Genomic DNA, 24,523 nt, shown 5'->3' on the forward strand with positions numbered 1-24,523 from the left:
ACCTCTCTTCCTTTCATATTGAGAAGTACAAGTTGTCATGGAGTTTAGTTTGTGTTTTGCCTTTGTTTTTCTCATATTGGTACAAGCAGTACTACATGCAGTTAATTTATTTGACAACTTGAGCAACAAATTGTTCCCAAAATATAATTCTTTACTATTCGATTTCTGTACAAAGAAGGTACAGGATTCCACCCTGACCTACAGAACCACAGGAAGGTAGACATGCATAAGAAGAGAGGAGACACAGATAGAAACAGCTGTAGGAGGTCACCAGCTGCAAAGTGGCCAGGCAGCAGTGGCTAGGACACAGGTGTGAAAAGCAGTAATAGAATGGGCAATGGTAAGCATCAAGTGATAGGTTTGAGTGCAAGAGCGGAGGCAAAATGAATCAATTTGTTAAATAGGCATCTAGAAACCCGCAGCTGGATTAGAGTTTGTATTTCTAATTCTTGTTGAATTAAAAAAAACCAACAACACACCTGAGTTGCTAGTGTAAAGCATAGCTGGTCTGCTGTATGGCACAGTTAGGAACTGGGATGTTTTGGTTAACATATATTACCAATCAGCTGAATTTGCTTGTGCAGCTATGGCCTCAGGTGGATCATAGACCTTAATTGGTAGAGGCCATTGTTTTATTATTTGATTTATTTAGAAAAGAGTTGGTCTTCTGATTCTGAGCCAGCATGCAAAAGTTGTTTTTATGTTCTTTTCATCACCAAAAACCACTTAGAAACAGGCACTGAGAGAGTAGTAGAAGGTAAATTGCTTAACTGGTCTGGACTTGGAAGGGAAAAGAGGTAAAAGATTTGTTGTTAGAGTTTTTATTTTTTTTAAATATATGTTTACTAGAGGCCCAGTACATGAATTTGTGCATGGGTGGGGTCCCTCAGCCTGGCCGGTGATCAGGACCGATTGGGGGCCATCTCGCCCAGTCTGGGGGAGGGACCGCTGGAGGTTGGCCAGCAGTGGGAGGTTGGCTGTGGGAGCACACTGACCACCAGGGGACAGCTCCTGTGTTGAGTGTCTGCCCCCTGGTGGTCAGTGCGTGTCATGGCAACTAGTTGACCAGTCGTAACAGTTGCTTAGGCTTTTATATATATGGATTGATTTCATAGAGGGAGGGAGAGGGAGAGAGAGAGAGAAATATCAATGATGAGAGAGAATCATTGATCAGCTGGTTTCTGCATGCTCCACGCTGGGGATTAAGCTCGCAACCCAGGCATGTGCCTTGACCAGGAATCAAATCATAACCTCCTAGTTCATAGGTTGACTCTCAACTACTGAGCCACACTGATCAGGCAGAGTTTTAATTTTTAACAGAGTAAAACTATTATGTCTAATCTACCTATTAGCCTTACTTTGAGCCTCTCGAGGACATGGCTTATGTCCTTTTGGTTTTGCGTTTCCTTGAGACCAAGGAAACATGCACAGGGAGCCTGCTCTGCTCACTCAGCCTGTGTAAGGTTCATGTGTCTGCCAGCCTGTCTGGAAAAAGCTCAGGATGACACCCTGGTCTGTGCCCTAGGGAAAGCACAATTCCCCAGCAACCAGGGACCTTATTTCTTGGTATTTGTACCTATTAACATTGCATGTTGAAATATACTTGCTATATTTTATTAAGACAGTTGTAGGAATATATTTATCTTCATGGTTTCAACTGCACAAACCAGAAAATGCCATGAGGTGAATTTTATCCCTCACAATTACTTTTCCTTCCCTGCCATTCATCAGCTAAAACATGCTGAGAAACCACAACCCTTGTAGAAACGGGAAAAAATCAATACTCTCTCAACTCTTCCTCTTTTCCTCATTTATTCAAGCAGTGTAGTAGCCTTTTTTCTCCTGCCTGATTCAATCCATATATTAATTATATTATTTTCCTCTCAGTACATCTTGTCACAATACTGTGACTAAAGCAGTCTTCAAAGGAAAAACTATGTTATTCATTTGCTCCCACTTAAAAAACAAACTTCGATTCCTAATGGCATCCCAGGGCTACAGGAAACCTGTGCACATATTATGGCTATTCCTCTCTTCGGAGAGATCCCCCTCATCTGGCCATTTCCTAGAGCTGAGGTTAAGCATATCTTCCTCAAAAGAAGACCCGTTATGACAACTTTTAAACTATGTACTAAAGTTACTGATTACTCCAGAGCAACACATGCCCAAAGCACATACAGGCGTGTTAATTTTAAACTAATCTTTAATTACCCAATGAGCTCTTGGGAAATGATTGTTTCCCAAGGCCAAAGAACTGAAAAGAAAGCTAAGGTGTGAGGCACAGAACGATATTATCCTTCCTTGCCTTTTTACATAAACATAAAATGTTTATGAGTCATATTCTACCTTGAAAATAATTACCACTTGATAATGCTCTCCTGGCCATCGTGCAGTACTACCGATGAACATAGCTGGTGTTTATTGAACAAGTCATATATGCCAGGCATTACAGTAAGAGTTTTCTAGGGGCCATCTCGTTTTATTCTTAAAACATGCCTGCTATTTCTTCATTGTTTTACAGAAGGGACTAGGTGGCTAACTCAAGGATTTTAACTTGAGATGTCTGACTCTGGAGCCAGCAGGCCTCACCATTACTCCAAACTGCCTCATTTTGAGTTAGATTACTTTAAATGGTAATAGTTATTCAAAATTGGTGCACACAATTAAAAGACAACACAAGGCATGCTTGTGGTCACAACCTTACGTGTTGATAGAAATGTAGGTTCAGGTTGAGGCTGTTCATAGCAATCTATGACCTTGAAAAATTATGCATTTGGCAGAAAGTTAAAGGCTGGGTTAAAGCACTTTTATGAGAAATGATTTGCAATGTGGACACTTAGCTGGTAAAAATATGTTTGTTAGAAAATAATCATGGGTCACCTTTTAAGAGTCCAAAACACATAGATGTCAGATTATATCTGTCACAAGCTGTCAAAAATGATTTCTAGCAACCTAAAATTCTCTAGGGATTGTTCCAAATACAAATAATCTTACAGAGTGCTAATGTTGGCATTAGGATTTTTGCGACACAGATGTATGTGGAAAGAAACACACTGTCTTGCAGCTCCCCCTGGACCACATCAGACTTGGCAACAGGAAGTGAAGGTCAGGAATATTTCAGACTCTTGACATGGATTTGGTGCAACCATTTTCACATGAAAGCAATTACCTAAGCTCTGCATTGCACTGATTACTTCCAAAGGTTTGGGGGCACCATCTGTTCTCCTCTACTTAAGACACTTAAAAATAATAAAAAAGCAACTCCAGAAAAGAAGAGCCGTCTAGGACTTCACAATTCACAAGCAAAGAGCTGCTCAGTACTGCATAAATATGGGGAAAGAAAATGAAGATGAAATTCGCAGGAAAAGATGAGCATCAAACCCTATGTGTGAGACTGTGGCACAACGGATGAACGTCTCAGTCTGCTCAGGGGTCCATGGTTTATTCTGGGGGGAATGGGAATGTTTGAAAATTAGATTGTGGGGACACTGCAACTCTGTAAATATTCTAGTCATTGAATTGTAGGGTGAAATTTATGGTATGTGAAGCATATCTCAATAAAGCTGTTAAAAAAAGAAAGAAAAAGAGGAGGAATGTCTTTTTTAAAAAAAGAAACCCTAGAATGGGCAAGTGAAAATGAACTCAGAAAAAAGACAATGGCTTTTCATGCCAATAACACATCTATTCTAATCTGCCCCAGCATGTTTTAAGACACCCTTTTAAGAAAGAGGGGATGGAATATTCAGAATGCTCTTCCACGTTGAGCCTGTTTTAATACATGGATTAAAAACATCCCTCTTAAGCGGTTCTTTCCATTCTAGCACTAAGGGTAACAAATATTTTCGCTGGCATGGAATGCTAAGAACTCCATCCTAAGGCAAGGCCAGAAACAATGCTGCTGAGATATTTCTAGCCTAAATACCAACTGGAGACCAACTGAGTGATTTATAATCCCTTAGCAGGTTTGGGTTTCATTCATAGATATTGGAATCAGGAATGACTCTTTTGAAAAGCAGAATCTAAATGGGTGATGTTAAAAATGGTGGATATTATCCCAAGTTTGAAATGTCTGGCATAAATGAGTGTTCCTCTATCTTGTACCACATTATTTTTTCTATTTCAGAACCCCTTTTCAATAGTTATAAAAGAGTCTGATCAATCAGCAAACAAAAGGGATCTTTAACCTCAAAGATAGTTTAATTTTCAAAACTTGTTTAGTGCCTGGAGGGCATGTCTTAGTGGTTAAGCATAAACCTATGGAACCAAAAGGTCACGGTCCATTAATGGTCAAGGGCACATGTCCAAGTTGCAGACTTGATCCCCAGTGGGGGGTGTGCAGGAGGCAGGCAATCAATGATTCTTTCTCATCACTGATGTTTCCCTCTCTCTCTCTCTCTCTCTCTCTCTCTCTCTCTCTCTCTCTCCCTTCCTCTCTGAAATCAATGAAAATATATTAAAAAACAACAACAAAAAACTTGTTTAGCCCCATTGCTAATTTCCCACACAAACTGTTACCAAATCATCAGCTAATTATCCTGAAACATCTGACTTCAATACATTAGGAAGAAAAGAAGCAGATTGGACTTAATTATTATACTTTATGAAATTATTACTAATGGTGACATTAAATATTGTCAGAAACCCAAAAGAAATGTTCTTTCTCTTAACTCTAATGAAACTTGATTTCCAAATTAATATTAATTTTGTATTGACAAGATAAAAATATATAAATTTTTGACCAAGGGAAGACTTAGTAGAGAGATAAATCTCAAGGACATTTAATAAGAAAAAAGTCTGGAAATACCCTTAGAACCAACAACAGCTTAGGTAAGACAGAAATAACTGTCCTGACCAGCAAGCATCTTGTCCTCAATCTCTGCTGATAAAGAAAGTAATTTTTAGAATGCATTTGATAGCTTTAAAAGTTTGTTAATATCTAAGACAGAATTTTTTTACATTTTCCATTCTATTACTAAATTGAACATGTATTTTAAATTTCCAATAAGCATTATAAATTCAAGTTATTCATTTTCTAAAGTGCAGGTAACTTTTTTCTCTCTTTTCCTACAGACTTTAGCATACAGTTCAATAAATTGTCTTTAATAGTTTGTTTTTGCATATATCCTCTTTATATTTTATTTATAGTGCATTGCATTATGAAGAGGTTTAGTCATACCTCATGGAATTATTGGGCATTATTAGCATGTTTAAATGTAGAAAATGAATCTGAGAGGTCACTACAGGCCCAGAGTCATGCAGATTTGACTTCTAGTGCTTGGTTGGTTTTTTCCTACTCCCACACACAGTATTTCATATTCATAGAATAGCATCTACATCTTTTCATAATAAACTGCATTTGCAAGGAGCTTATTGTGAAAGTATATAGTTTGTTGGTTGCCTTTGTTTTTACCTGCTATTCACTTATTCCTTATTGATAACTGTATATGCTGAAAATTTAGGTAAACAGGAACAGAGGCCTAAGTCAACCAGCATCTCTGGCTATAGCAATTAGTGCTAACCGGGCTTGTGTGTTTCATTTAGAGCCAGTTAGATGGGTAAGGCCTTTTCCTGGGACTTCTGAAAAAGGATTCTTACCCTTTCTCTGCAAAAAAATTTTTTACAACTATCTGGGGGAAACCTGGGTGAGAATGGGGTCAGTTCAGAGGACGCGAGGCCGAGAGGTAGAAAAAAAGGAATACAATGAAGATAATACTTAACTTTTTTAAACAAACACTTGTGCGGTGCTTAAAATGGGCCAGGCACAATTTTAAGCACTTTACAAGTATAACTAATCATCCTCTTAAACCTATTACGGAAGTACTATTATAACCTTGACTTTGACTTTATAATTGAGGAAATTGAGACACAGAGAAATTAGGAACACCCCTAATGTCACACATCTAATAGTGATGGAGCAGGAATTTGGACCCAAGTGATCTGACTTCAGTTTCTGTGCTTAGCCACCATGCTAGGCACATGTTTTGAGCCCTTATATCAATGAAGATTCTTACATACTTAAAAATGGGTTCTAAAAAAAAGAAGAAAAGAAAGAAAAGAAAGAAATCCTTGATTTGTTGCATTTGGCATTTTTCCTGATATAAACATTCTCACTATGGCTAATTTCAAGCTGTTAACATGACATCATCTGGCTAACAAGATTCCTAAAAATTAAATAATCAAAGAGTTGGCATAAGCCAGCTGCTCTGGTATACCACTGGAGTTTACAACAACCTCCCTTCCATAAGACTGCCTTTTGGTGAATCTATTAATTGCTTTGGGTTTCAGCCACTCTGGGTTGGGTTTTCTGTCTTATAATATTAGAGTCCTCACTGAGTCCTAGTTTCATGGATAATGAAATACTTTCACAGAAATAGTCCTTTTGTTATTATATTAGAACTCTATAATAACCTCATGAATAAACAAATCACTCAACAGGTTTCACATCTTACTTATCAGAAACGGAGGCTTAAGTGGGTTATGGATTTGGTTTATGTGGTATCGGCCACAGAATTGCCAGACCCGGTGCAAAATGAAAGTAAGGGGTCCCTTGTTAAGGAACTATTCAAAACTTCAAGAAGATGGAAGTAGAGCATTAAGCTAAATGCAGGGTCCTTCTAGGAATGGGGCTCTGTGCAAATGCCCAGCCCTACGCCCATGAAGGTACCCTGTGCCTGCCACTCAGCTGCTGACAGAGGTGGCCTGTGAACTCGGATCCACAAATCACATAGCCCTTACACTCTACTGTAGTGCTTCCTGCAAAACAGAGGCTCTGCAAATGCATTGCCTACATTTCTATGTAGAAGTTGTTACTTAAATTATTAATGATATAGCTGTATTTTGTCTTGTTGACCAATTTCAAGTAAACACACACAATTGACTCACTTATATGTTGCAACAGCTATATATTAGATTACAACTATATCCTTTCTTAATTTCTTATTTATATTATGTTTCCTTTGGTAAAATTAAAATAAATCTAACATAAATTTATTAAGCTGTCTATATTGCATGTTTTTTAGTTTTTAGACAATGCTAGAAAAAGAAAACAAATACTCCTTCACATATCAGATTTTTAATTATTCTATCTGATATACTCTCCCCCACCAAACATATTGATTGCCTTATTTTTAAAACTTAGACAATTCTAAATATTGTAGAGATTAAAAAAAACAAAAACCCCTTTTATCTCCTACTACAAAATTTGAGAAATATCCCGGTTACTTTCTTCCTCATGGAAAACACGGGCCTAAGTGCAGCTGTTTACAATGCAGTTCCTTATTTTCAAAGTACCAAACTCAGTCTAATGAGTTTTATTACTTAGATTCTTACATTCAAATATCATTATACCCCATGATTATATTTAGTGATATATGATAATGAAAGAATGAAATGGGGAAATTCTTTTATATAAGGTATCATTATATAGTTTTACATAACATCTGGGTTCCACTGGCCAATTTTTGATGATTTTTAAAGAAAACAGAAAACTCACCGCAATAAAACAGCTAAATAATGCTTCAGATTTAATTTGTGCCAACAACAAGCAGATAGTTTACTAGGAATTATAACCTAGAAGAAGAGGCTCAATATAAAAACGGTACTCAATGTTTCTATTTACCTGTTGACTAACCTAAGCTATTTAATTTTCATTTATGTTTGCAACATTATATGCTGAGAGGAAAAATATTCCAGCATGGTTCCCAAGAAATGTGGCAAAATTCTCCAAGACAGTAAACTGGTACATTGATATGCTTTAAAAATGGTTTTCTAAAACATTTACGTTTTATCATTTTTGTTAATGAGGAATGAAAAGAAATGTACCACTAAAGGTGTGGGGTTAGTAGGGGCAGTGAAATGAGAGCATTTCAACCTTACTTGATTTATCCATGAACTATAGCAGTATTACCTGCTCAGATCTGGTCTGATGCTGATACTGGTGCTGAGAAAAGGTATTATAGGAAGAAGCAATTTTGTCCTTCTCAAATTGTTTCTTCACTCTGGCCAAACCACCAGGCACTGTGCACATGTCTGCTTCCTCCATCATCTAGGACCATTAAAAAAAAAAAAAAGGAAAATTCAGCTTTATATTTTTTCAGGATAGGATTCTCAAGCTATTTAAAAAAATAGTTGACAATTATGGGTGGGTGATATATTAAAAAGGACATTAATATATGTAATTATTTCAGTATACTCTTATAGAAACCCTTAGTAAAAATAATCTCTCCATGTTATTTTCTCATTTATCTGCTTTTTGATATAAGTTAGAAGAATATTAAAAATATTAAGTTAATTCTCCTTTCAGATCTTGATGTCTGGAGATTAGAACTATTAGAATGTATTTCTCTAATAATACACAGACAAGTAGAAATTAAAATACTAGATTCAATTTTAACCCAATAATATTGTCATTAAAATCCAACATGTTATAGGCAACACATTAAGAATATTAAAAACATTTGACTCACTCCAAAATGGATTTAAATCATTAAGGATGAACAAAATAACCTCGGAGTATATCTGAGGCAAAAATATTAATGTCGGCAATAACAACTACTGAGTACACAGTACACTGTGAGTTGCTATGTACTTACAAATATCTTGTCATTTGATGCTTCTCCATTTTCTTTGAAATACGGATACTTATTACCTTGATTTTTAAGTCAGGAAATTGAGGTTTGGAAAAGTAAGGCAGCTTGTAAATTCTCACAGCTCGGGTGTGAGTGTTGGAGCTGGAGTTGGAACTCACCTGGGTCTGTCTTAATCACAGCTGTTTGTCTGAATCCTTGTTAGCCTTAAAGGACAGGCAGAAAAACAGCAGCTAACACCACCCCAGGACTCAGCTCCTAGTGTTGGTGTGTGAGGACAGGTGGGGGTGGGGTGGGGTGGGGGCTAAGATGATAAGGATTCTAGCTTGTCACTGGCATTTTACAGATGAGAGAATCTATTTCAACAGGCAATATTTGGAACAACTTGAAAAACACTGAGGAGTCTTGTCAGATTCTATGCCCCAGTGGGAAGTGCTATAAAACTCAAGCACTCTCCCCAGCCCAGCAGGCACTCCAGCCCAGATGGGAAAGACAACTCTAAAGCAAACAGACCTCCTGCCAACCCGCCTCCTCCAGGTCTCCTGAGAACTGGGAGCAGACTCAGCAACACTTCTAACCACAGCAGGTCTCCTGAGGTCTGGCTCAGCCCTGACATAACCTTGGAAGCCTTGAGACATGGAAGTACCTGAATGCCCTGGATGCCGCTGAGCTGAGGTTTGCATGCCATCGACTGTGGACTCCCGTGGACCTGGGATCATTACCCCAACACATATTCTCTCTCTCAAACAGATACCAAAAACACAACTACTGTCTTGGGGTTTCCCATATTCCAAAATATTGGAGACTAAATGGATATTCAAGATTATCTGAATTCTAGCAAATATTCAAGTGGTCGCTTTATGAAGTTCACAACCTTTCCCCAGGCACATGGACTCTTAAATAGTTAAGAATATGCACTCTATGGAAAAAAGGGATGATTGTACACTTATATGTGCTAGACAGATATTCTATCAGATTCTGCAACAAAGGTAAATGTACGTGCTGGTCAGTTACTGCCATCTGATACATGGTAAAGTCTGAGAAAGTATGGTGACCCTTTTGAAATTTGAGATAATGAAAGGGAAGGGTGAATTAAGGCTACTGTCTTTTTTTGTCTTTTTTTAACCCCTACCATTTAATTTGCATAAGTGGCCTTTCTCAATTGAGCATCTATAGAAGATACAGGGTGGGGCAAAAGTAGGTTTACAGTTGTCAGTACAAGAAACACAGAGTTTATGCTTATATTGTTATGTATTAATTATTTTATTATTTATTTGTACTATAACTGTAAATCTACTTTTGCCATACCCTGTATATAAATATTAAATTATAGAAATTAAAGTAATTATTATTAAGAAAAACCTTACTCTTGCCAACAAGTATCAACCATGTCCAAATCATATGTAAGTTAATCTGGTAAACCCCAGCAATTATCCTAATAAATGGATACTTTCCTAGTATGGGCATTTTCTCAAAAATATCAATTCCTATACCAAACAGGTTGCCTGTCTTCTACCAAATAGATTAAAAAACAGATATAAAAAACAGATATGCCCATTCCTTTCCTCTAGCACTGTGCTTTGGAATAGAGCAAATTGTACATGCAAAATGCAGGCAGTTGATTATTTTTACTAATACCATCGAGATCCCTAACATCCCTGGTACTGCTGCACTACAGCTGCTGTTACCCACCCAAGTGGGGCAAGTTTTTAAGCTGTAGTTTAGCGGTGGTGATAAACTTTCCTTGTTCAGCTCAGATTGTAAATGAAGGTTTACATATGTAGATGGAGGACTTACTCAAGGGGCAGTCAGTAGCCTAAGCTGGCTCAGACTGAGATCCCCTCCCATGATTTTGCCTTGTTTAGCACCATGTACTAAACATCCCAACTAATCCATGTTCTTGTAAATGAGCACATAACTTAGATTGTTTTGTTTTGAACCTTTTTATGTTTATCCTTATTCTAGGTTTCTTATTCTTGGAGTAGGAAACAAGACTTAGCATCTAATGGATATGCCAATAGTAAAGTTATCTTAATATGTTAATTTAAATACCTAACACAGACCCTACCTAAAACTGTTAGTTTAATAATAATTTAAATATCCTACACCTAAATCTAGGTAAATATATTACATAATCACCAATTTCCCTTACCAGAACTGTCCTTGGGTTCTAGAGCAAATTAGAAATACCATAATTTGTGGAGTGATTCTAATCCCAGTTCTGACACTTAAAACCTTGGACCAGAGTTCCTGAACCTCAGTTTTATTTCTCATAAACTGGGAATAATAATATGTTTCTCAAAGATTTCTTGTGAGTCTTAAAGAGGATAAAGGAAATAAAATTGCAGAGCACAGAATCTGGCATTTTAATTTTTTCTTGAAAAATGTTATTTCCCCCTTCTCTTCTAGAGGCTGCTGCAGTCTGCTGCCTTTTCAAGAGCATGACTTCATTTAGGTTCAACCAAATGCCATCTGGCTGAGGCTAGGACAATGAGCAACCCATCACTGTCAGCTATCGCAACGTGATTGAAATATAATGGGTACAGTTTGGGACTGAATCGGTGACATCCAGATTTTGCACATTTAATATTTGGATTATTTGTGTAGACAGAAATATAGTCACAAGCAGTTTCCATTATTTAAAAAAAACACTGAACACACATTTGATGCAGCTGACCAAGAAGGCAGATTTTTTTGTTGTTGTATGCTTTTTTTTCGTTTCTTTAGATATTTACCAGGATTTCTCTGAGATACCAGCAATGTGTACTTTATTTCCTCTCAAAATATTTACTTAGAGCCAAACCAAATAATAGGACAGTTGTTGGGCCAAAACTGCTTTCATATATGAGAGGAGGCAGTTGAATGTAGTTGAAAGAGTACTGAAGTCAAGAAACTAGAGATTTAGCATGCCTCTGTCACAAATTACATCATCTCCATAAATCACTTTCCCACAGTTTTGTTTTCTTTTTTGTAAATTGGCAGGAAAAGGAAGGATTATTTAATTTCTTATATGTAAGTTATCTCCAGAATAGAATTACATTAAATTTTTTTGTATTAAATTGTGATAATTTAGTTTCCTTATGTGCCCAATTTAAATAGTCTCTTTTTTGCACATCATAAATACATGTTATGCCCTACAGAAGATTTTTATGGTTTTCTGGTATATGATAAAATATGGTTTACTAAATAGCCAGTCTTTAATTAGGTATTTTCAAAATCAACTTGTTTCCCCAAGAATCATTTCTCCAATTTAGAATGCTAATTTGTAGTGAAGTTCCTTAATGATCCAGCAGGGGGTGCTATCTAAGAAGACTTTGGGGAAGTGCTAGAGTGATACTATTTGTTTTGGAAGTGATCTAGGGACTTATGTCATTTCTTTACATTCATTCAAAATCTATCCTGCATCTAAAATGGATTTTTAATGACTATGTAAAAACTTAAATGTCATCTAGAATTGCAACATTGTTAATGAGTTTGGCAGTCAGCCTTGTCTCTAAATAATTTGCAAAAAAGAATGTTAAGAATAGCTATTTTAGAATACTACCCTTTTGGGCTATTCTCGCTCTCTTTCTCTTTTGGTTAAATGAATAATTTTACTAATTTGGTGATTATAATTATAAAATAATGTTTTTATACTCCATTAAGCTATAAAGCTGCTACTCATAAAATGACTCATCAAATCCTGTGGATCGAAGGCCACAGAATATGGAACACAAATTCTTCTGAATATAATTTTATATTCAAAGTTATATTTGCCTCTAAAAATTGGTGGTCGTACTGAATCCTGCTGTTTCCTATAATCATAATTGGTTTAGCGGAGTGCCTACATTGCTAATTCCCTCATTTCTATGTTGATTAACCTATACCTAATGGATTTAGTACATACAGAGAAATGAGAAATGCAAAAGAAATTATACTGCCAGTGATTTTAAATGAACTATACATGAGACCAAAGAGGGAGGCATGCAGGCCTACATTATTAAAATTTGAAATTAATTCCCAACTTTCCTGAGGAGAATAGCTATAGGTTAAATGATAATGATGGCAATAAGAACACATTTATACAGTGCCTTATGGCTTACACATAAATTATCTCTTTGACTCCTCCCTAAGGCGCTCTGTGGTGGATGGTTATTCCCATTTTTCAGTTATAGAAACTGAAGCTCTGAGAGGAGTTAAGAGAGTAGCCCAAATCACACAGTTAACAAGTAGCAGAGCTGACGCTTCAATTTGGATCCTCTGAATTTGATTCGCACGATTCCTGTGCTTTTTTTTACTTTATCCCTTTGTCCAATAGTATTCTTATATTGCGATAGAGGGAGGGTGTGTGAAGAGCAGACAACAAGCACATTGCCTAATACAAAACCAGCAGGAGCAGCTTACATTGGCGGAGAAGCTGTGGCGGTCACCCTTGGAAACAGCTGCTTGGTACCTCGCCATCCGTTCCTTCAATGGCACCACCTCCTGGAGGTCTGACACACCTTCAGTCCAGGCAGCGCTGTCTTCTGCAAATTCAGGTGCAGGCTTATCAGGGCCAACAGTCACTGAAAGGAAATGCAGAATGTTCATATATGTGTCAGGGTTTGCAAAGAAAATAGCATCACCTTCTGAACAGCGAAGGCATTTAAAATATCTGGTCATAAAACAGACTGCGACATTTCACAGTATTTTCGACATTTCACTGTCACCTCTTTTCTTCAAGTGTCAAGCAAAGCTACAAGATGCCTCTATAGAAGCATATGCTTATACAAACATGAAAAGAAAATGCTGTTCCCGCTCCTCCTCCTGCAACTATTCTGATGAGAAATATTTATTAAGACATACATAATGTTAATTATAAACATTTCTGAAGTACTATGTGTTGGATTTATGCTCAATGTTTTAAGAGCATTATATCATTTACTTCTCTAACAACCTCATAAAGTGGGTGCTATTATTTTCTAAAATTCATAGGTAAGAACACAGAGACTCAAAATAAAAAAAAAATACATGGCTATGATCACACAACTAACAAGTGGCAGATTTGACAGTTGACCGTACTCTTTAGCAAGTCTAAAAATTGTTCTTCCCTTCTCTCCCCACCCCTCAACCCTCAGGAAGATGGATTTAGCTAAAATATGTGAATGCTTTGAGAATTATGGACTGTTTTTTCTTTTATTCATAGAGATGGCATATAAGAAAGAAATAATAGTACTATTGGAAAAAGCTTGTCAGCCACCCATTTCAGAGAGACGATTTGCCCACTGAAGCCATCTTCTGCCTGACAGAAATAGAGGGTAGTAGAAATCATGTACTTGGAAAAAGAGCAGAAGACTCATAGTTATTGGAAGCAGACAGGTCTTAGAGGTCACACAGTCTCACCTGGTCTAACCAGCTCCTTTTACACATAAGGAAATATGTCTCAGTGTCTAAAAGAAACACAAGGACCCTGCATATGATTCTCCATGGTTATTTAGTTGTGTGTGCCAGAGCTGGTCTCAAAACTAGTTGTTCGTATTTAATCTGGTGTTTTTTGTTATCACTCTGCTTGACAGTTTACTATTTACACTTAAAGAATATTGTAATTCTAAAATTATTTCAATCAGATCTTTGTGTGGGACCAATCAGAGTATGGAATGGATATGTATATTTATGTCTTTTCATCACTCATTCATGCCCTGCCTTTCACCTTAAGAATGACAGTTTCTGGGACTCGTGGAGCAGAGCTCTTTGGTGTCCTTTGTTATTTGGATTGGTTTTCTTTAATCACTAGAAGCCCGGTGCATGGAATTTGTGCACTGGGAGGAGGGGTGTCCCTCAGCCCAGCCTGCAACCTCTCCAATCTGGGACATCCCTCTCACAATCCCAACCGCTCGCCTGACTGCTAGCCTGATCACCCCCTAACCACTCCCCTGCCAGCCTGATCAATGCCTACTGCTCCCCTGCCAGCCTGATTGCCCCTAACTGCCCTCCCCTGCAGGCCTGGTTGCCCCTAACTGCCATTCCCTGTTGGCCTGGCCACCCCCAACTGCCCTCCACTGCTGGCCTGGTCACCCCCACCTGCCCTCCCCTGCTGGCCTGGTCACCCCTAACTGCCATTCCCTGTTGGCCTGGCCACCCCCAACTGCCCTCCACTGCTAGCCTGGTCACCCCCAACTGCCCTCCCCTGCTGGCCTGGTCACCCCTAACTGCCCTCCCCTGCAGGCCATCTTGTGGCGACCATCTTTTGACCACATGGGGGCAGCCATCTTGTGCAAGGGCGTGAGGATCAATTTGCATATTACCTCTTTATTATATAGGATTGTGATAAAAGAACACAGGGTAACAGATAGCCAAGCTGTTTTCTCTACCTCCTCCTACAGTTTCCACATTAAACCATCTTATTTGTTTGCATTTTCTATTAGTTTCTTTGAGCAGTTGAGAATGAATGTGACCCAGAAAAAATAAAAATCACTTCTGTTTTGACTTCTTGATTATTTGATTTTCCATAGGGACTTCTTATTAAAATACATATTTTCTGTATTTTAATTAAAATTGTAAATATATTTTATTTACCATGCTTTCTAAAAGAAACAAAAAATATAAAGGAATAAGGAGTTATATGAACCTTGGGATTGTACAAACTGATATGTTCACAAGTGTCAGTAATTTTTGAAGTTCACCTATCATCCAAAACCTCATTTCCATACAAAAATATACTCTTTGAATTGATTCTGATAAAAGAGACTCCCACAAACCACTGAAAGTTTTTCACATGCTGAAGAAATATATCTTCATTACCCCTGCATATTATCTGTCTTGCACATATGAGTTTAGTTTGTATTCAACTGTACTCTTTTTACTTTGCTGTGAGTAATCACTCTATAGATTTTATTGAACAGGACTCCCTAAAGTTTTCCATGTTAAAATATAAATAAATTTTATTTTGTATATTATTCATAAAAGATGTCATTCTTTTATTAACCTTAATAAGTTTGTAATTGCTAAAATGTACAGTTAGTATTTACTTTTAAAATACCAAATTTTTACCTTTTTTTATTTTACTGAGAAATGTCCAAGGTTAATTGTCAGAAATTCAGTAGCCTACATATTAAGAGATTTGGATTCCATGGCCTTGTGGCCTTTTATTCTGATCACAGTAAAGACACCCATTTCTCTCTCTCTCTCTCTCTCTCTCTCTCTCTCTCTCTCTCTCTCTCTCTCCCCTTCTCTTTTTTCTATCTCTGGCTTTCTTTTTCTACATTATTAACTTTGCCTACTCAGAGTAGAAAACTTTTCTTGAGCTAACAATTTGTGCCCATATTGTTCCCTAACCCCTTAAGTGGATGTCTTATTGATTTCTTCATCTGAAAACCAGGGTGATGCTTCCTGCCCAGTGTACTGTAATGCAGTGCACCTATCTGCTCCTACTTGGTGCTGCTGACACATGTTGTCATTTTTAAGATTGTTAAGACAGCCCCATTCTGAGGGATGTGTGGGGAAGAGATAGGAACATTGTTACCTGACCTCATAATGCACTATTTCAGAAGGCTTGAATGCAACTGAGATTGGAGAACAGTGTGAAATGAGTTCAGACTATCTTCAGAGAAAGGAGATGTAGAAGAACAAATAAAGATGCTACTGTGATAAAATGTCTGGAAAAATAGGGAACGATGAACCTGTAATTATGCAAATCAGACAGTGGAGGAACATGCTATAAGGCTAAAGTGAAAAAGGGAAGGGAAAATAAAATTTAAGATGACCATTTCTGTTAGAAAGCATTATAAATAGTAGTATTACAAAATGATTGTACTATAAATTACTCGTCTCTGAAATTTAGAGGTAATTTATTTTGCAGATGAATAAATGAAAATCCAAAGAAGTTTGGTGAATTCTCCCAAGTCTCCAGAGCTAATGGCAAAGCTGGGCCTAGAATCCATTGCACCCTAAATAGTAAATGTTTTCTTTTACTTGACAATAAGAAAATTCCTAATCCATAGAAACTATTAATTCTTTGTATAATGGGATAAACCCTATTATGGACATAAAAAAGGGGGTTCTACAGTAAGTAACCTCAATAGGGTGATCTGATCATGGATTCTTAACTGAGAAGGTTATGGTAAAACTTTTCATGTTCAAGGAAAAAGAAAAATTCTAAATTATGCTGACACATGAAAAAGTGCTGTGAAAAACAAAATTCAGACATCCATATATCTTCTTTTTAAAATATGTTTTTATTGATTTTTTTAGAGAGAGAGAAAGGGAGAGGGAAACATTGATTTGAGAGAGAAACATTGATTGGCTGCCTCCTGCACCCCTATTACACCCCTACCAGGAATGGAACTCACTACCTGGGTATGTACCCGACTTGCACTGATGACCTTTGGGTGCATGGGATGATACTCAACCAACTGAGCCACACTGGCCAGGGCCATGTATCTTCTTTATAACACTGAAAACTAAAATTTATTAGAAAATTGGTTACTGGAATTTTAGTTTTGTGAACTAGACAAATAAAACTTTCATGAAACTAAACAGAAGTCAAACACAGTCTATGTAGCAAAAGGTAGCCAAAAAATAAAACAAAAGGCCTCAAAATAATATGCCTGAAAGAGAAGGTAGAAATAAAATCAAATATAATAGTCACGAAAATAAACACAGGTCAAACTTCACACTGAAAGTCAAAGACAAATAAATCCAACTAAATGCCACCAGCAAGAAATAAACCTAAATAAACCAAACAATTTAAAGAGAAAATATTGGGCAAAAATATGTGAGTAAAAGTGATTATGACTATATTCCTTTCATGCAAGTAGTATTAAAGACAAAGAAGGCTATACTGTAGATAGGAAATACCATCCCACTATGAAGCTGTAACACTGTACACCACTGCATGTTGACTAGCCCAGTACAGAAACACATAAAGACCATTAGTAACCAAAAAAAAAGGAGAACTTTAATAGGAATATAGTTGTTGTGGGTGACGCTAACATATCTCCCTCCATCTTTGTCTTAGAAAATTTCAAAAGTAAATGATTTGAATTGTATAATCAATAGGGTTAATTTATTTTTGTCATTAAATAAATATTGATTATCTAGAATAAGCATAAAACCTTGCCACTATGCTTCAGAGATTTCAGTCTAGTTGGAAAGACAGAGAGGCAGTTATTACCCAAGAATTAATGGGTTTACACCACGGGAATTGGGAACCTACAGAGAGGACATAACCACCGGGGTGTGTGAATGAGCAGGTGGCAGCGAAGGCTCCCTGAGAAGGGGAACATCTGCACTGAAACATGAAGGAGTTGGACGTGTGAATATGTGAAAGAAAGAAAGATGCAGGAAGGCGATGAGGTAGCAGCATTACCAACAAATCATTTTGGGAAAATGGGGCAATGTTTTTGAGGAAAACATTGAACTCTCACCATATTGCGTATTACAGTGGAGTATTGGAGGGACTCAACGTATTTTTAAATGATAAAATAATCTTTAGAGAAATGTAAGTAATTCATCAAATGATTTCAGTTGGACTTTCTAAACACAAAAATAATTTAAAGTAAAAAATATCTTAATATTTATAAGACAAAAGGAAAACTGAGGAGGGACAATTATGATAAATAGGCTAAAGTGTTAATTTTCAATAAAGAACTGACAACAGGCCAGAAAAAAAACTGCTAACATTGAAAATGGATAAATGACTCAAAAGAATGAGTCACGTTAAAAAAACACAGCAACTATGTATCAAGTGTTTTCTATTGGTCAGAGATCAACCATTGAATGCTCTCAACCATCCTATAAGATGGAGACAGCTTTTATTTTTTATCTCCATTTTACCAATAAGGAAACAGAGGCACAGAAAGGTTATAAAACTTACTCAAGGTCAGGTGGCTGGTGAGCTTCAGAGCTCGACAGGGAAGCCAGGCTGTCTGGCTTCAAGTTCTGTGACTTTACAACAATTCTATGCTACTTCTCAAGTGTCCAAAAAGCCAACAAACCCAAACAATCACCTTTCCCCATAAATAAATGAAGGAAAATTCAAGCAACATAGGGATGGTCTTTTCTGTTGTGAATTGATTTATACTGCATATACAATAAAACATATAAAGTAGTCCCAGATAGCTCTCTAGCGTGATTATGTCTCAAGAAATTCAAAGGTTGAATAGTAATTTGAACTCCTGAGCAGAAAAACAAGAATTTTATGATTGTTTTCCTTTTGAAAATTTCTAAAATTGATTCAAGAAGCCTTTATTTAATCAGAACTAAGAGCAAAGCAGAGTGAGCCGGTGTGCAACTGGAAGCTCACAAAGCTGAGGTGAATATGGACACTTCAAGAATAGTGGCTTCAAGAGTGTAAGCTCACTTTCCGTGACACATCGATAGCCTCACCGTGATATTCTGGATGCATTATGAAGAAGCCAACTGCTTCGTACTCGGGAAATTGATTTAGAACTAAATTGGGAGAGTGATGAACTAAATTCCATCAAATCTAAATCTATGAGCTATAACCCAGCTCAGATTTGTGCACAGGATATCATTCCTAAGGACATATCTTAGGCTCAGAGCCATAAGCATGAATACATATCCTATAATTCTTTAATATTTGCATCCCTTATCTAATAATAAAATTCATCCCTTTTAAACATTAAAAATGCTGCTGCCAATTCAAATTTGTAATCAATTTGAGTTTTATATATTTTATCCTCATTTGAATACTATAAAACCAAGAAATGGATGGAGAATAAAATGAAAGAGCAAGTTGTATAGTGCAATCTTGTGCACTGATTTACAGTTCTTTAAAAAAAAAACATGGGGAGGAAGGGCAAAGAGTAAAATGAATGGAAGTATGTATGCCATGACAGCATAAAAATTATACTGTGGCATCCATCCAGCATATGAACACAGCGAATCATATTCCACTTATTAAGCTAGCTTCCCTATTGTCCTATTGTCCCCATATGCATTGTGTTACTGAGTGTAGACTTGTCAACTTCCCAAAAATCCATCTCTTCATCTGATCACCATACTTTATACATTAATCAAAACAGACCTCTGAGGGTAATAAAAAAGATGAGCCTTGCTTCCTTGGTGACCCTTCCTTAGCCAGGATTCTCCTAGTTAACTGGATACTAGAGGTGATCCTGCACATCTGGTTGTCTTTAAGAGAAAGAAATCAAGATTCAGCATGTGGTAGACAAAATATTGGTTTTCCAATGTTTACATTCTTATCCCCAGTATCTGTAAACATGTCAGTGTACATGGCAAATGTGATTAAGTTAAGGATATTGAGGTGTGGAGGTGTCTTGGGTTATCCAGGTGGGTTCAATGTATTCCCAAGGGTCCTCATAAGTGAATGAGAGAGGCAGGAGAGCCAGAGTCAAAAAGGAAGAGAGGGAGGGAGGGCAAGGGGAGAGAGAGAGAGAGAGAGAGAGAGAGAGAGAGAGAGAGAGAGAGAGAGAGAGAGAAAGAGAGAGAGAGAGAGAGAGAGAGGTTCTACCTTGCTGGCTTTCAAGGAAAAGTCCTTCTAGAACAGTGGTTCTCAACCTTCTGGCCCTTTAAATACAGTTCCTCATGTTGTGACCCAACCATAAAATTATTTTCGTTGCTACTTCATAACTGTAATGTTGCTACTGTTATGAATCGTAATGTAAATATTTGATATGCAGGATGGTCTTAGGTGACCTCTGTGAAAGGGTCATTCGACCACCAAAGGGGTCTCGACCCACAGGTTGAGAACCGCTGTCTAGAAGCTGAAAAAGACAAGACAACAGACCCCAGATCTCCCAACCCCCCAACTCCTGGAAGGACCTTAGCCCAGCCAACACCTTGATTTTGTCCCAGTGAAACTAATTTTGGACTTTGGACCTCCAGAACTATAATATAATAGGTTTGTGCTGTTGTAGCTATTACTGTTTGTAGCTATTAATTTATTACAGCAGCAATAGGAAACTAACACAGGCATCCACTGTACACATACCTACACCTGTCCAAGTCAGAAATCACTGTACAGTAAATTCTTTTTAAGGCATATTTTAGTTCCAGCTCCCTCAAATCTCACCGATTTATACATGCAAATTGCTCAGTGATGGAAACATCTTTGAAGTTATTCTTCATGTCCCAAAGAAGAAATGTCCACCTACCTATTAATAAAACGCAATTTAAATGTCCATGGTTCTAATCAATCTGAGTAACAGAAATGCCATTTCTAACTGTAATAAGCCTTGTTATGTAAATGGACATAATTTAGTCAGAAATTATGTAATCATTAGTACGTTAACATTGCTAGTTTAGGCATTTGAAAATTTAATCATATTACTATTAAATATTTTAAAATTAATTGTTCAGTTTAAAGAATTGGCCAGTTAAAGAAATCAATAATTGAAAAAAAATGACTTCTATTTCTTTGAAATGGTCAAATAAATTAGAACCATTAAATGCTTGTAGGTGACGCATATTTTTACAGCATAAGTCTCTTGTTGGATATTTCCCTAGTACAATCAGACTTAGAGTGCATTATAATAATGATAACTGTCTGTTAATGAATGTCAATTATGTGTTAATCATTTTACATGTATTATCCCACTAATTCTTATAACAACCTACTGATAGGTAGTGGTATTTCCATTTTACTGAAGAGGAAAGTAACATTCCAAAGAAAAAACTCATATAGTAAGTGGCTAAGCCTGGAATTGAGTTCAGGAATTTCTGAATATAAGACTCTTCAACTCTTCATAGTCACTTTATGTAAGTATATTTTCATTAAAATATAACATTTTATTATAAAGTAAATTGTAAAGGTATCTTTTCTGCTTCATGGACATCTATACACAGATTCTTTCTAGATATTATTTATTTCAAATATCAAGGACAAATCAAAGGGAAACTAATAGGCTGAATTTTTATGGCTCGAAGTGGCTCCTTTTTTTTTTGTCCTTAGCAACTTAAGTTTTGAATTAGAAATCAAAGCAAAATTTGTAGTTATATTTTTTTGGTCACTGTGGAGATCAAACTTGAAGCAGAGTTAGGCCATAATACAAATGACAGGGATGGGGATGAACTTCACTATAAAGGACAGAAAATGCAAAACTAGGACCAGTGCTCTCATTTTCTATTGATCTGTTCTGCCCTAGGGCATGGGAGATGGTGTCATGCTTCCATCAGTGTTCTATTGTTTAAATTTGCATTCCAGGTATACAATGAGGGTACTTGATAATCTGTCTTCTAAAGGCTTTAGTCATACATTCAATAAACATCTACTGTCCATCTACTATTGGCCAAGCAGAGCGCTCAGGAGTATTAATTAATCACCATTATATTCCATTCTACTCTACTTGAAAAGAGAAGAAAAGAAAAACGCCAGAGAGATCTTCAATAAATATGGTATTCTAAGGAACATTGACTGGCCTTATCTCTAAAAACAAAAGTACACGTGTTGCATCATTTCACCAAGCGGACTTCTGAATAGAACAGGTTTACAGGTGGCTGGCCCTGCTAAGGAAGTTGGCTTGTCTGAAGAATCACCAAAATGGAGCTCTCATCAAGAGAGGAATCTTGAAGGACTTGGTGGCTCATATTCCCTCTCCCTGCCCCCAAAACCACATTTATTTATATAGAGGTGAAATCAGATTAAAATGGATAAAGCCCAATCAGATTCAATGGGTTGAAAAGTCACTTACATGTAGCTTCATAGTGAGTCAATTTCTTTTCAGATTGTTCCCACTTAATCCAGCCAGTGAGTAGCTCCCTTGGCTATGCTTTTCCAATTTAAAAAAAATTATACTTCCATTTGTATTATTTAACTAGAGGCCCGATGAACGAAATTCATGCAAGGGGCTTGTCCCTCGCAGCCCCGGCTGCCTCACGGTGTGGCTGCCTCATGGCCCTGCGGCCCCACGGCCCTGCCCACTGGTCATTCCGGAAGGTCATTCCAGAAGGTCGTTCTGGAAGGTCATTCCACAGTCAGTTCTAATTAGCATATTAGCTCTTTATTATATAGGACTAGGGGCCCGGTGCACGAAATTCGTGCACTGGGTGTGTGTGTGTGTGTGGGGAAGTGTCCCTCAGCCCAGCCTGCCCCCTCTCACATACTGGGAGCCCTCAGGCATTGACTCCCATCACCCTCCAATCGCAGGATCGGCCCCTTGCCCAGGCCTGACACCTCTGGCCTAGGCGTCTGGCCCGGGCAGCGGGGACCTGCAGTGGCAGCAGCCCCACGATCGTGGGCTTCGCTTTAGGCCCAGGCAAGGGACCCCTAGCTCCTGGGACTGCCAGCTTCGACCGTGTCCAGCTCCCATCGCTGGCTCCATCCCTACTTCCTGCTATCACTGGCCAGGGCGGAAAAGGCACCTGATTCTCCGATCATGGCTCGGGGGCAGGGCAAAGGCGGCCCCAGGGCCGCCTTTGCCCTGCCCCCCAGCTCTTAGCTTCCCCCTGGGTTTCCAATCACTGTCAGTGGCAGGGGGCTTCTTCCTGCTTTCCCTTTCGCCTCCCTGCATTGTGCCTACATATGCAAATTAACTGCCATCTTGTTGGCAGTTAACTGCCAATCTTAGTTGGCAGTTAATTTGCATATAGCCCTGATTAGCCAATGAAAAGGGTAGCTCGTATGCCAATTACCATTTTTCTCTTTTATTAGTGTTGATACTTTTTAGTATATCTCTGAGTCCCTCTGCCTTCCCAAATTCTCTCACCACCTTCCACCAACATGTAAGCTCCTCCAACACTGGCCAGAAAGAAACTAATTTTGTAAACCTGCTTTACACTAGGTTCTGTTTTGGGCACTTTATCCTGGAGGAGGCAGACCCGCAGGGAGATTAACCATCACATCTGGACACAGAAGCTTCTATAAGCCTCCTTCTTATCCTGTATAATGAGAATGATAAGAGAACCTATGATTGCCTGTGAGGACTGAAGGAGAACTCACAAAAATAAAGAATTTTACATAGCACCTTGCACATAGGAAATAATAAATGCTCACTTAGGTTATTATATACTGTAGGTATTATCATCCGGGTAATCTGAGATGATAAAAGTCTGAGAAGTAGAAAAGGTCCAAGAATTTTCCAAAACTCAAAGTTACTAAGTAGCAAGGATAGGACATGACTCAGGTCCGTCTGGATCTAAAGCCTTTTGTAAGGACGTTCCATCCCTCTTTATAAGTCAAGTATATACCATGTTCTCTGGAACAAGGAGAACACAATGAATCATAAAAGAATAGATAATTACACACTGAGAATGGGGCAAAGAAAATGGCATAGTCCTACTCATACAGCCACCAGGATGGAGAAAATATATAAAAGAGAAGAAATTACTAACTCAATGTATATGACATTCAAAGAGTTGGTTTGTCTGTGTTTTGGACACTGTAGCAACATGGAAATGCTTTGAAAATATAAAATTCATTAAAAATCATCCTAATGTATCATGCATTAGGTGCAGATCTGCTCTTCTGTCCCCCAAGCAGTTCCTGACATTTTCTCCTACACTATATATTTTAAGTTAAATCATGAAACCATCACTCAAAGTTATTCACATTTTCCATTTCCCTATGGGGCCTCTGAGCAGTGAGTTTGGCACAGTGAATCCTGGCCTGGACCAGCCAGGTGGTGATGAGGCGGCCACTCCCCAGGTCTGCTGGCCTTGTAGCTGCCTACGGGAGGCAAAGAGAAGGGTCTTGGACTCAAAATTTTTGATCCATTCCACTGTTGCTGTACAAAACCACACTGTGAGGATGTGGTGCATATACATAATGGAATACTACTCAGTCATAAGGAAAGATGAAATACTGCCATTTGCAACAACATGGATGGATCTTGAGAATATCATGCTGAGGAAAATAGGTCAGACTGAAAAAGACAAAATTTATATGATTGCACTCATATGGGATATAAAACTGAGAGCCACAAATGAACAAAAGAAAAAACAAACAAAAAAAACTCATTGATACAGACAACAGGATGGTAGTTACCAGAGGGGAATAAGGT

At 37.7% G+C, this 24,523-nt stretch overlaps 1 protein-coding gene across 3 annotated transcripts in view; it reads right to left on the minus strand.

Moving 5' to 3' along the window:
- Positions 1-24,523, minus strand: part of XIRP2 (xin actin binding repeat containing 2) — a 72,226-nt gene that overhangs the window by 35,061 nt on the left and 12,642 nt on the right. For 2 of the 3 annotated variants that reach the window (XM_059704218.1, XM_059704219.1), the window contains exons 2-3: positions 12,969-13,129; positions 7,907-8,044 (exon numbers count right to left, since the gene is read on the minus strand). In XM_059704218.1, the coding sequence (XP_059560201.1) occupies positions 7,907-8,044; positions 12,969-13,025 (195 nt within the window). In that variant the 5' untranslated portion in view covers positions 13,026-13,129. Of the gene's footprint in view, positions 1-7,906; positions 8,045-12,968; positions 13,130-24,523 lie in introns of those variants that run through there. The other variant, XM_059704220.1, reaches the window with a different exon arrangement.

The sequence above is a fragment of the Myotis daubentonii genome, chromosome 7 (assembly GCF_963259705.1).
Source record: "Myotis daubentonii chromosome 7, mMyoDau2.1, whole genome shotgun sequence".
NCBI classification, from domain to species: domain Eukaryota; kingdom Metazoa; phylum Chordata; class Mammalia; order Chiroptera; family Vespertilionidae; genus Myotis; species Myotis daubentonii.